General features: G+C 40.4%; 1 protein-coding gene across 1 annotated transcript in view; it reads right to left on the bottom strand.

Moving 5' to 3' along the window:
- ROS1 (ROS proto-oncogene 1, receptor tyrosine kinase) overlaps window positions 1–12522 on the bottom strand; it is a 100255-nt gene that overhangs the window by 48786 nt on the left and 38947 nt on the right. Inside the window, exons 21-25 of the mRNA XM_018563518.1 lie at window positions 9467–9729; window positions 7858–7921; window positions 6357–6556; window positions 3064–3275; window positions 330–619 (exon numbers count right to left, since the gene is read on the bottom strand). Of these exons, the coding sequence (XP_018419020.1) occupies window positions 330–619; window positions 3064–3275; window positions 6357–6556; window positions 7858–7921; window positions 9467–9729 (1029 nt within the window). The remainder of the gene's footprint in view (window positions 1–329; window positions 620–3063; window positions 3276–6356; window positions 6557–7857; window positions 7922–9466; window positions 9730–12522) is intronic.

Raw genomic sequence — 12522 nt, 5'->3', positions numbered from 1 at the left:
CACTGCTTCCACATAGAGAGCAAGGATCCCAGTCTGCAGCTGCTGGCAAGGGAAATGCTTTTCTACTCAGATTGTGGCTGCTTTGGGGAAAAAAACCAGTAAGACATTAAATACCTTTTGCTTTGATGCATCTGGGATGTATCTAGCTTATTTAAACTGAAGGTTCGATTTAAATTATTAACAAAGTAATTTGGCAATTAATGATTTTCCTTAAATTAGCACTAGAGTATGGGAGACTACATGACTGCGTGACTTTACAATGCTCGGGGCAGCGGTTGATATTGAGGAATTCAGTGCTACCAAATAAATGAATAGTAATAAATACTAACCAGGCATAAGAGGTATCTTAATCACATTCCAACATTGACATCCATCAATATCAGAGGCCCAGATATTTGTTCCATTCCATAGGAATAATATGTGTGAGCTGCTGGTATTTGTTGTATCCAAAGTCATCAGTGTTATCAATTCCCAGTTCTTCATATGGCAATCACAGCCAGTTGCTTGGGCAACATCTTTCTGAATATAGTCTCCCAAAACATGTACTATGGTATCGTTTATGCTATCATAATATGATATGCCACTACCCATTTCCCAGTGTTCGATCCAGTATAAGCGGCTAAAACAATAAAAACCAATAAATAGTTAACTTACAGTCAATAATCATCTCTTATATCTGCCTGTAAAATCACAGCTGACTACTCAATATAAAAAGAAAAAGAAGGACCAGACATATTACGGCTTAACTAAACATTAGCTTTTGTTTAATATTTATAACCATGTCTACACATAATGCATAAAACTTTCTATCCATAAATATGTTTTCAATAAAATAAGAATCTATCTTCATGAAGGGGCATTTGGGGAATGGACTGTATCAGGGGCTGTGCGGACTCTCAGATGGTCTGTGCAGGGTCTATGTAGGGGTTTGCAGGTCCTATGTGTGGACTCTCAGGTGGCTGTGCGAGGTCTATTCTGAGCGGGGTCTTAGGAGGGCTGTGCAGTTTCACAAGGAGTCCCGGTCAGTCTCAGCAAGTGCGAATGTGGTGGATCCACAGGAAGGATGAAATTTGCTGCACTGTAAACGGTTCACTGGGAGGCTGCTGGGATCTTGCTGAGGACCTCAGCAACCTTCCTGTGAAGCCCGGCACCTGTTTACAGCGCCGGCTTCAGTTTAAAAATGTAAAGCGATTAGTATGGGAGGCAAGGTGGGGATGAGTCAGCACTTCTCCTGCTGCAGCTGCAGGAGAAGTGTGAGGGCCACATGAAATGGCCTGCCGGGCCGCATTCAGCCCAAGGGTCATGTGTTTGACAGATAAATAAAAAATTGAAAAAGTAAAAAAATTAAAAAATAATTTTAATAGTAAAAAATTATAATTTTACCATTGGGGTCACCCCAACTTGGCAAATGTTACAAAGGGGTCCCGGCACTAGAAAGGTTGAAAACTACTGATCTAGAGCAAGGAAGATACTTTCTGGTATAAAAACATAATCTTGCTCCTGAACAAAGCACTAGTAAGACCTCATCTTGAATATGCAGTCTAATTTTGGGCACAAAGGAGATAGTTCTAGCTAACTAGATTGAGTTTAAAAAAAGCGGAGACGTATTTTTAAAAGCACAACATATAACTGCCTATCAATATTTATAATAAATGACACTGTAGGTTGTTGATCCAGGGAGTATCTAATTGCTTTAAGGCAGTGGACTCAAAAGTACCGGCCCGCAAGCCGGTACTATGTGGCCCGCAGCCAGCTCAGTCACGGACCGCGTACCAGACTTGCGGGAGCAGCTACATGGTCTGCATCTCTATTGGATGCAGATCGCATAGCTGCTTCTGTTGCGGCACTCGGATCCCTTCGGCCAGCGTCTTCGCTGAACTCTGGCCGAAAGGATTGATTAGTAAGGTCTGCAGCAGACCTTTCTAATCGCCACTAGATCACCAGCGATCGATGATCGTGGATCACAGCCTCCTCCCTGCAACAAGGTAAGCAGGAGAGGTGCTGTGTATTTAATTGACATGTGTGTGTTGGGGGGCAGGGGACTGGGAACTATACTATGTTATATGTAAGGGGGGAGACTGGGAATTATATTATGTTATATGTGGTGGGAGGGACTGAGAATTATATTATGTTATATGTGGGGGTGGGGAGGGACTGGGAATTATATTATTTTATATGTGTGTGGGTGGACTGGGATTGTATATATCTGTATCTGTAGGTGCAATTAGGGATTTCTGCATCAGGAACATAGGTTTCCTGCATCAGGAATCCCTAATCTGGCGTTTAAAAGCGGCAGCTGTCACCTATTCAAGTTAATGATCAGGTGACAGAAGTTGCATGTAAACGCCTGCACACCGCATGTAATGATACATGATATGATTACATTCGGTTAGGAATCAATCACTCTCCATGGACGCAATGATTGTGTATTCAGGGAGAGTGTTTTCTAACCGCATGTAATAATATCACATATCATTACATGCGGTGTGCAGGAGTTTACATGCAACGGCTGTCACCTGATCATTAACTTGAATGGGTGATAGCAGCCACTTGTAAACGCCAGATTAGGGATTCCTGCTGCAGCAAAACGCAAGTCCCTGACGCAGGAATCCCTAATCGCACCTAAACCTACAGATATGAATGGGGCCTTATTGTGTGTGTATTGGGGTCCATAATACCATATCACATATAGTTACATTTTATTTTAAAGTATGGAATTTAGTGAGCGGCCCCCATGGGAGAAAACAATTTGGTGAGTGGCCCTCGAGGGAATTGAGTTTGAGACCCCTGCTTTAAGGGATCAGGAAGGAATTTTGCATTGGAAATTGGACCTGTCTTTAAAATGATTGTGTTTGCCTTTCTCTGGATCAACTGCAGGTTTAAGTTTATGAGGATACAGATGTTTAGTTTATTTTTGTATTTTTATTTAAATTATTTTAATTTACGGACGTGTGCCTTTTTCCAACCTACCTGTGGAACTAAGTAACTAAGAAAAGAAGATCAAAGAATACAATAAAATGATACAATTGGAACAGAAAAAAGTTAATAAGAAATACAATATACCTAAGCAGGGGGTAAACAGTAATAGTATCTATGGCCAGGTTGGAAAATTTCTGAGATGTACCAACAGGTTTGAGGTTTTTCTCCTTATGCTCCAGGTCAATAAAGAAGAGTTCAGTATTATTTTGCTCAGAATGTACAACTACATATATATGCCTTGCAATCCAGTCTGCTGTCATGCTTCGAGTGCCAGACAAACGTTCATCTGCTACTAACTAAAAACAACAAAAAGCCTTTAGTTATTATGGTAATCTACAATGCAGTTTCTTTAGAAAACAATTAAAAAAAATCACTTTTCATTTGCCCACAAACTCTATGCTGACAAAAGCTGAATTATTATTGGCTGGTATAAATTATTGCATGCCATTTCATATTATATTATGTAACATCATTGTACCAGCTACATTTCCTGTATTTATTATCGATTCCTCAATTCAAACCTTTCTATAAAAATGGGTTTAAAACGTATCTGCATAAATGATCTCATTTTATTGTCATGTATTGTTCAGAATGAGTCATTCTAACTTTATTGGGTTAACATTTTTTTTTCTCTTTATCTAGATTGCATTTCTCAAAATAGTTGTGCTGGAAAGATAAAAAAACAATTCACTTCAAAGAACATCCTGTTTCTTTTAAATCACCAAGTAGTGTCAGCGTCATACAGAGCACACTTTGACATACAGAATAATGTCCCTATGTTTTCTATTATATCTGCTTGGATGTTTTATTATTGCCAGTGAACACAGTTGCATTGTCCCCTATGACCTATGGAGCCAACAAAAACACAAAAAAGCACTAGAAAAAATAAATAAAGCTGAAGCAAAGGCAGCTTATGATGCCTGCAAGTACTTGTATTAGCCTTAACGTTGAACTTTGGGCACGAACTAAAGATTCTACAAATTAAGTAAAATGCTCGGCTTTGGAGAAGATCCTTCTGTTTTGATGTGCCCTGCTTCATTCTTTAGCAATCTTTGTAGAAAAGCTGATCCATAGCCAAGTAATCCATCTTCTTTCTGTTCAGGGGACCAGCCCTCTCTACCTGGTCCCTTTCTGTAGGTTGTCTGGGAGGAGAGATGTACGCAGAGGGCATACAGCTCTACCCGCTTCGTTTGTCACTGCCCCATCTCACTCCTTAGCATAGACAACTATCATAGCATCCGCAGCAACATGGCAACTAGGAGCTGAGGGTTGTCAGAGCGGTTTCCAGCAGTGGCGGAACTACCAGGGTCGCAGAGGTCATGGCCGCAACCGGGCACTGGAGTTGGTTTCCAGCGTATCTGTGTGTATATATTAAAACATGTTGATGGGATTACCATGCTGTCCCTCAGCAGAGTAGAGTTCTGCAGATTTTTTTAGATCTTCAAAATGTAAAGTCTAACTTCTGTAATTACTAGAGGAGCTTCAAGAGGATGGAGTGAGAGTTGCAGGAGGAAAGTGCACCTGTGCCCAGGCTAAGAACATTAAATTATTTAAATAGTCTTAACAAGCAGTAAAGACACTTCAAAGCAATCCATTACAACCTTTTTAGCTGCTTTTTTTATGTGAAATGATCACAGCAAAGGCTCTTGAGTCGAATGTTAAGGTGCCCATACACCTCACGACCATCGCAAGACTTTTGTCTTGCGATGGTCGTATGCTTCTTGGAAGCCCGTACGATCTGCCCACCTTGGACGGGCAGATCGTACTTGCGATCATCAAAAGCCCACCCCGCTGAGGGGCGGGCTTCCGATGACGGCAATGCAGAACGGGCAGTGTGCGCGTGCACACACCGGCCCGTTCCGCAGCTATCGAACATGTTGGCTCGACAAAAGACGTGCGACCGTACAGTAGAAACGGTTGCACGTCTTAGTTCACACTGCTCGATTCTCGTACGATCGCGGGATTTCGCCCGATTCTCGTACGAGAATCGAGCAGTGTATGGACACCTTTAGTCAGTTTCTAATAAGTTAGGAACACTTGATGTTTGTTTACTGTAGGGGACTGGCAGACTGCCAAGATTCTGTTCTCAAAGAAAAACTATTTTTTTTAAACTTATTTCTTCACAATGCTTATAGATACAGAGATGGATGAGAGCTTCTTTCAAGATGCTTTTACTGCTTGATCAGAATATATAAATTCTTTAGTGTGAATGATCTGGACACAGGTAACTTTACATTTTGCAAACCCTAGCAATTAACTTCACTTATTTGCTCCCTTTTGGTCTGTTAAATATATCATATACCAAATATCTATGTGCAAACAAATAACAAAATATGTTGCTGGTCTTTACCACCAGGATAGTCCCCCAGGAAGTGGTTGCGAAGAAGCTGTAGGAGATCAGCAGCACTGACATGCAACAAAGGATGAAATAAATATACAACAGATCTCAGAGAGGGAGAGGGAAAAGCAGCACAAGGAGCCAGTCAGTTGCACTGCGGGGTTTATGAGCTAACAACAAATATGGGGAAAGGAGAGGAGAATGACAGTATGATGAGCTCACAGTGTGATGTTTCCCTGTCACTGTCCAATCATGCCAAGGTTTCTTACCCTTGTGTAGTGTTTCTGGCACCGCTGTTCCTCTTTGGCGCCCTCTTATGGTCAAACCAGTTAACATCATCATTTAAGCTTCATCTTGTCCATTCAGTTTCCGCCCTTGCTTTTATTTTGATCAACCAAGTGCGATGCTGTTGTTCCTAATTTCCATGTATGACCCTGGCTCTGGCTGACCGATCTACTGGTTCCTGACTTTGGCTTTTTTTCCCGTTCATCCTGCTCTCAGTGTTCCCTGACCTGGTTCGGCTGACTACCCACTGTGGCTTCTGACCCCTTGGCTTGGCACTGATGATGTCTTGGACTTTCTCCATTGTTTTTGCATTTATGTTTATTGTTTTCAATAAACTCCTTATATATTTTAAACCTGCACTTTAAGTTTCTGTCTAGTTTCTTGGTTTCCTGACAAATCACTAGGTCGAGGAGAAGCAAGACCAGCAAGTGTCACTTAAATGCAGCAGAGAAAAATCAGGTCTCCTGCCCTGCCAGGCTGAGCTGTACTATTTGGCAGGATTATATAAATCTCAGCAGTGGGTGTACAGAAAGATTGCAATTAAACAACTCCCATATTTGTATTTCAACAGTGTATTCAGCTGGCCTGGACTAATTTTATCTGCTTGAACTGAGGATCCAAGGGTTGACAGTGATATATTTGAATACAAACACACGGACAAAAGGTGCCTCCAGTTCGGTAGTATAGCTACCTTGGGCACTTTTTAGGAAGGGTCAGCTTAACTATTAAATTTTAGAAAAATTATAACAAATACCAGAATTGAAGATTTGCATTTTGTATCCCTCAAAAAGATCCTATCATTACGCAGGAAATAGAGTCTTCCATCAAGAGCTATGTAGGAAGCCAACTTTATATTTTCCTCTGTAAGATTCCACAGCACCTGCTTTCTGTCCACATCATTGAAAGAGATTTGGTTAGAAGAGATACCAATAAGAGTCGGAGGAGGGTGAATATCTGTGGGAACAAGAATATAGCATAAACAACACAAGGCGAACATAGGGTGGCAGTAAGCTGGACATTTTGTACAATTAATTGACATGTATGACTAAAGTAATAAGATAATTGTTATCAAGGTACCAAAATGACTGCCTAAAAAGTAGCCAAATAGGAAGGTTTGGGTTTTTCTTTTGTTTCTTTGTATGTTTATGCTGTTAACATTTATAGCTAGGTCAATTGGTTATATAGTGTTTTATTAGAGGTATTTATAAAGGGTCATTTAGCTGTGTAAACCAACTTATGTTGAACATTCCCAGCCTAAATTTTGTTTTTGTCATTATAAAGCATGGTAATTGGCTATGAACATGGGAGGTGGGTATGTCATTCCACATTTCTAAACATTTGTAAACCATTTTTATCTTATTTTATTGAAATATACCATTTAACTAAAGAGCCATGCATGGGCTTTAAGAACATAAGTCTGTGTGGCTGGTACTGCATTATGACAGTGGTGAATGTATTTATTTGTAATGTATAGTGGCTTTTCATTCTCTCATCCTCTAGATTCAGCAGGTTTGTGCCATTTCTGCAGGACTACTCACCTTTTTTTTAATGAACAATATAGTGACTTTTTTAAAAAAAATATTGCACATATGCTCATAATTTCAAAGACCAGTTCACCATGTTTCCAGTATGACAGCTAGCTGTTAATTTATGTCCCAAAAATGGGTGTTGGCCAAGCCCCCAGAAGAATAGTACAATGAAATTGCATACAAATTTCTGTATGCAGCATAACTCCCCATGAGAATGCAGTGAATCACCCCAGTCAGCGTTCTTGGCTTACATAAGTAAGTGTAGCAATAGAAATGGCACAGGGAATTAACTGCAAAAAGGAATTAACTTGAATTAACTGCAAAAAGGCCTTCTTTATTGTATTCTTCTCCAAGTCAAGGTAGACAAAATGCCACTCCAAACTCCAACCACTACATTTCGGGTCACAATGTACTCTTGCTCAAGCATATTACTTATGTCTAACTCCTGATTGAGAAAGGGTTCTTTGTGACCCAAAAACGTAGTGGCTTGACATTTTTTCTACATTGCACTTCAATTTTGGTGAAGAATGCAATAAAGAAGAAATTAAATATTTTCCCATAATTCAAGTCCCTTGAACTGCTGCTATTTCTACACTGATCCTTGTACATGATTTGACATGAAATGTGAACACAGTATTCACTATATTCACTAAAATAAGGGAACATTCTCCAGCCAATATACCATCTTCTTTTCTCCATTGTTATTTGATTAGCTGTATGTGATACCTGAAATAAGCACTTCGGCCATATCAGAAAATGGCCCAGGACCAACAGAAGTATAAGCTTGCACCTAGAAAAAAACATTAGAATTAAGTACAAATATTTTACTATTTAATAGTCCAATATATTTTACAACTTAAAGCGACACTAAACTCAAAAATTAAATAATAAAAATAACTTCTATTATATAAATGATCTCTGACTGTGTACTTTATTTTGTTATTGTTCAGCTCTAAATGCTCCAAAATCCATTTTATTTTTCTCCAGCCACAACTTCCTGGTTCCTCTCCATGATCCCCATGTATGCTGAAAAGTAGCCACCCTCTGTGCTTGTTCATGTGAAGGACTACAATTAGACATGAGAACTATGAAGCTCTCTCAAGTTTCCTCTGTAGAATTCTTCCAGTCTCCACCCACAAATCCTAGTCCGCCCCCCACCCCCAGACTCTGCACTGAGCTGTGATCACTGGGGTGAGCTGAATGTCTTGTCATGATTCCTATTTCAGCCATTTTTTTTCTACACTAAGTTTCTGAAGACATTCAGCATGTCAGCTGTCAGCTGTCAGCAGGCTCAGACTGCCTCGTGGAGGTGTAGGCAAAGAAAGATGTGCACGTGACCAGAATCAATGTGCACAGCTCTTACTAAGTGACAGGAAGTGTGAGGGGAGAGAAGAGCAACAGGATGGGATTAAAATAGAAAGACTTTATTTTAAAACAAATAAATGTGGCTTTGGAACATGTTCAAGGTATTTGAGTAAAACAAAGAAACCGTGTATGCAGGCCCGGATTCCCTACAAGGCCACCGAGGCCCGGCCTCGGGGCGGCAGGGCGCAGACGGGCGGCAGCGGTGTGGAATCCCCCGACGCCCGGAACATACAGTTCCGGGCGCCGGGCGGTAAGTTGCCTTCTACATTTAGTCGTGCTTTGGGAAGGCAAGACTAAATGTAGTGTGGGGAAGCCGCTTGTTCGTTTACAAGCGAACGTGGCGATTCCTAGCTAACAGCTAACGTATTTCTCTTGGTAAAGGTTTGATACAACTGTACAATTTGTAAGTAAGCTTACCCACCAGTTGCTTCTGTTTTGTCAAACCAGAGCTGCATCTCCCATGGGGCGAGTGAGGCACTCGCCTCAGGCGCAGCTGAGAGGGGGCACAGCCAAGATAGGCCTGGCTGCGCCCCCTCGCCCCTGTTCCCAAGGCGAGCACAGGGCACCATAGGCAACAGGGGTGCCAGACGGCCAACACAGCCGCGGCTCGGCAGGGAGAAGAGGAGCGGCACAGGCTCCAGCTTCTTCTATGATCCCCGCTGCTCTCCGCCCCTGTATGGGCAGAGGACTCTGTGTCCTCAATCTCTTTTTCTATTTCAAAAGGGAAATGCCACGGGGCTGTTTTGATCCCTAATATTTCCCCAAAGCCTCCCCAACAGTTTAAAAAAAAAAACATCCACACACACACACGTGACATGTGCAAAGACTCCTTCCTGAAGAATTTTCTGTTCTTGCCTTGGGAGCAAAAGGAGCTAGCTATGGCTCTGCATCAAACATTTATAGACTTTTATAAAACTGCTCTAAATACATTCACCTTCTAAATCATACATTTATCCTGCAGAAGCCTCACCTTAAACCGAAGTAGAATCTCAGGACTAAGGTCATAAAGATTGTATGAATTTGTAGACGCTGTAATGTTAATTGTTATCGGCATACCAACTGTTTCATTATATTCACTTTCCTGTGCTAATGTATATAAAATGTTGTAATTTATTAAAACGCCATTACTCCTTTCAGGCTCATCCCATCTAAATTCCACTCCAATATTTTTTATGTCAGTCAAGTTAAAATTTCCCACAGAATATATTCGTGGACTCTGAGGTGAAGAAGGAACTAGGAAAGAAAAAAAAAGAAATACAATTAGGTCTTAGAAGGCAGTGTCCTTTTTAATATCTATGACTATAAGACAAATTATGTACATTGCTATCTTGTGTTATGGACAATACCTGTTGTGTCCATTAGGAGTTTTCAACTTTTACCAAAAATACTGCATTGTAATGTTTATTAATCAATCAACAATGTAAAATTAAATAAATAAATGTAAAAGTTTTAGTAAAGTTTAGCCCCTTACGTTCTTGCACCTGTGTTCCCCTTATGAATCAGAGCATAGATATATATATAGATATATATATATATATATATATATTATATACCTGTTTATTCAGCTATAACTTTGTCCTCAGTTGGTGTTAGACGGGTGATTTTGCTGCAGGGATTAACTCAAAGAATAGCTATGGTTGGACTAGCCTCCATTAATCAATTGCACCACATCCCTATCTAGAATGTAAGAACAACCAAAAAACTGGGCAATTTGACTTTTTAGGTGCCACTTCAATGTATTCACACAGAAAGATTTTTTAAAAGTTTAAAAACAACTTTTTTTATTCATACAATACATTTATAAAAGAATCTGTATAAAAATAGGTTTTGCTCTTGTCTGGGTAAAGGCTCTTTCTCACAAATGCAAATACATGCCTAAGGAAATACAGCCTAAAACACATCTGTATTTGCAAGACCTGGGAGCCCCAGTTGCTGCGTTTTTGTGTTCATAAGAAATTTGTGTGATGTGCATACAATACTTGAAAACTCAAAACTCAATGCCCAAGCGTAACCCAGACCTGCTTAAAAAATAGAACAAATATTGCAGGAAGTGCTACCCTTAGTGCCAATGAGATAGATGGCTGCAATTGTTTGGGCCCCCTTTACTAGGATACACTGCATACACTGATAACTCGCTATGCCTAGATTTTGTCACAAATATGTGCATCAAGCCATATGTTTTCAAAAATCTGTAAATCATTAAACAATTCAAAACAAACTAATTTTGGATTTCCCAAATCTCCTAGGATAACAGATCTCCAAGGGTAGAAAATGCCACTCTTTTTATTAATGGAATTTGGAACCACATTAGTCCTCACACCTTCCAGAGGAAATGATAAGGCGTATTCTCCATGGGAGGTTTTTTGTTATTGATGGAAAGTTTTAATGTCTGATGAACTTTGTCTGGGGATATGTAATTACAACTGTATATTAGTTTGCGTATTATGGTGTAGCTCTTTGTAACATGGCGTTTATGTGATGTATTCTTTTAAGACTTAAAAGAGAACTATGGGCTAAGTGTTTTTCCCCATAGTTCTCTTAAGGGTCACGAGAAGACATATACTAGCGTCCTCCTGTGACCCAAAACTCAGTATATCGCGAACTATAGCTCGCGGTATACTTAGACTGCCACAGCCGGGACGGATCCCGACATTACTGTCGAGATCCACCCAGCTGCGTGAGTGACAGCTGGCTCTGCCTATCTGGAGGCAGAGCAAGCTGTACCCGCCCCCTCCCCCGTCCGTTCCACCAGTCAGCACTGGAGGATCGGAGTGGGGGAATCCCTGCAGGGAGCCGTGACTGACAGTCACTGCTCTCTGCAGGGAGATGATTGAAAAGTGAGCGAGTGACGGTATGTGTTTGCTCACGTCCCGATCTATTGAGCAGACCTTTTTGATTCTCACTCATAGTTCTCCATTAAGTTGCATTGATTGATTGCTCAATGCATAAAAGAGCTTTTCCTCCCTGCTCCCTCCACCTTTGTGATCAAGTCCATATTGATTGAAACCTTAGAGAGGGGTGGTCCTATGCAGGGGTGCAGTGCTCTATTTCCAAGTGTAATCATTAATAAGTTGGATGTGATCGGACATCGGTGTTTGGCTTCCTGCTTTTCTAATGAGTTCATAGAGCGTGGCTGGACTCTTTGGTTGGCACCTGGAGTTCCAGAGGTGGGGGATTTTGAATCAGGCGTGGAGCAGTGACATCTCTTTGTATGTCTACACAAAAAAAATTGTTTATATGTGCCCCCTGTTCAGATTACAAAGTTGGCAGGTTGCAGAGCATTGTGTAAAAATGCAGACATCACTGTCGTTCACCACACCGCAGAAGAACAGCAAGGCCTTGCCACCCATTGCCTGTACACAAAGGACACCAGCCCGCACACTAAAATGGCTCATTTAGCATGTGGGCTTTTGTGAAAGAGTCCTTACCCTATAGGAACATGAAGTCATACGAGTGCCCCGGCTGGAGAACCCAAGATGGCCCAGATGGTGTTTCTGGGAGAATAGTGAAAGCTTGTAATGATCGACTTACTGAAGTTTTTACTAAGATTTTTAACCTTTTACACAGGTTATTATACAAATCCAAAATTCTGAGATGTCACCAGAACAAGAATAGAGGTAAAGTTTCCAATGTGGACTCACTTTCTGTTGGGTCTGCTGATATTTCCAAGTTATTTATGAGGATACTTAAAGCTCCATCATTAATGTCAGATACATTGCTACTTTACATACATTTGATTACTTCATTATGATTGTTATACTTAATATCAATAGGTATACCTGCATATTATGATTGCTATTATTAAGTAATTTTCTATCAAATGACTTATAACTGACAATAAGTAATTTGCATTCTTCAGTGTTTATTCAATATTTAATAAAAGTAAGACTGCTTTTAATTTTTGATTCAATGGAACGTTTTAAATAATATAGCAAACAAAAAAATATGGACAAAAAATAGACCCTCAACCTGATATTTTGTTGCAAAACCGGAGGCAATGACTGAAAACAAGGGATTTCTGTAACT

This window comes from Nanorana parkeri, unplaced genomic scaffold (genome assembly GCF_000935625.1).
Source record: "Nanorana parkeri isolate BGI_ZX_2015 unplaced genomic scaffold, ASM93562v1 scaffold22, whole genome shotgun sequence".
NCBI classification, from domain to species: domain Eukaryota; kingdom Metazoa; phylum Chordata; class Amphibia; order Anura; family Dicroglossidae; genus Nanorana; species Nanorana parkeri.
Note: the sequence above shows the minus strand (reverse complement) of the source record. Positions and strands in the feature narration are given on the sequence as shown.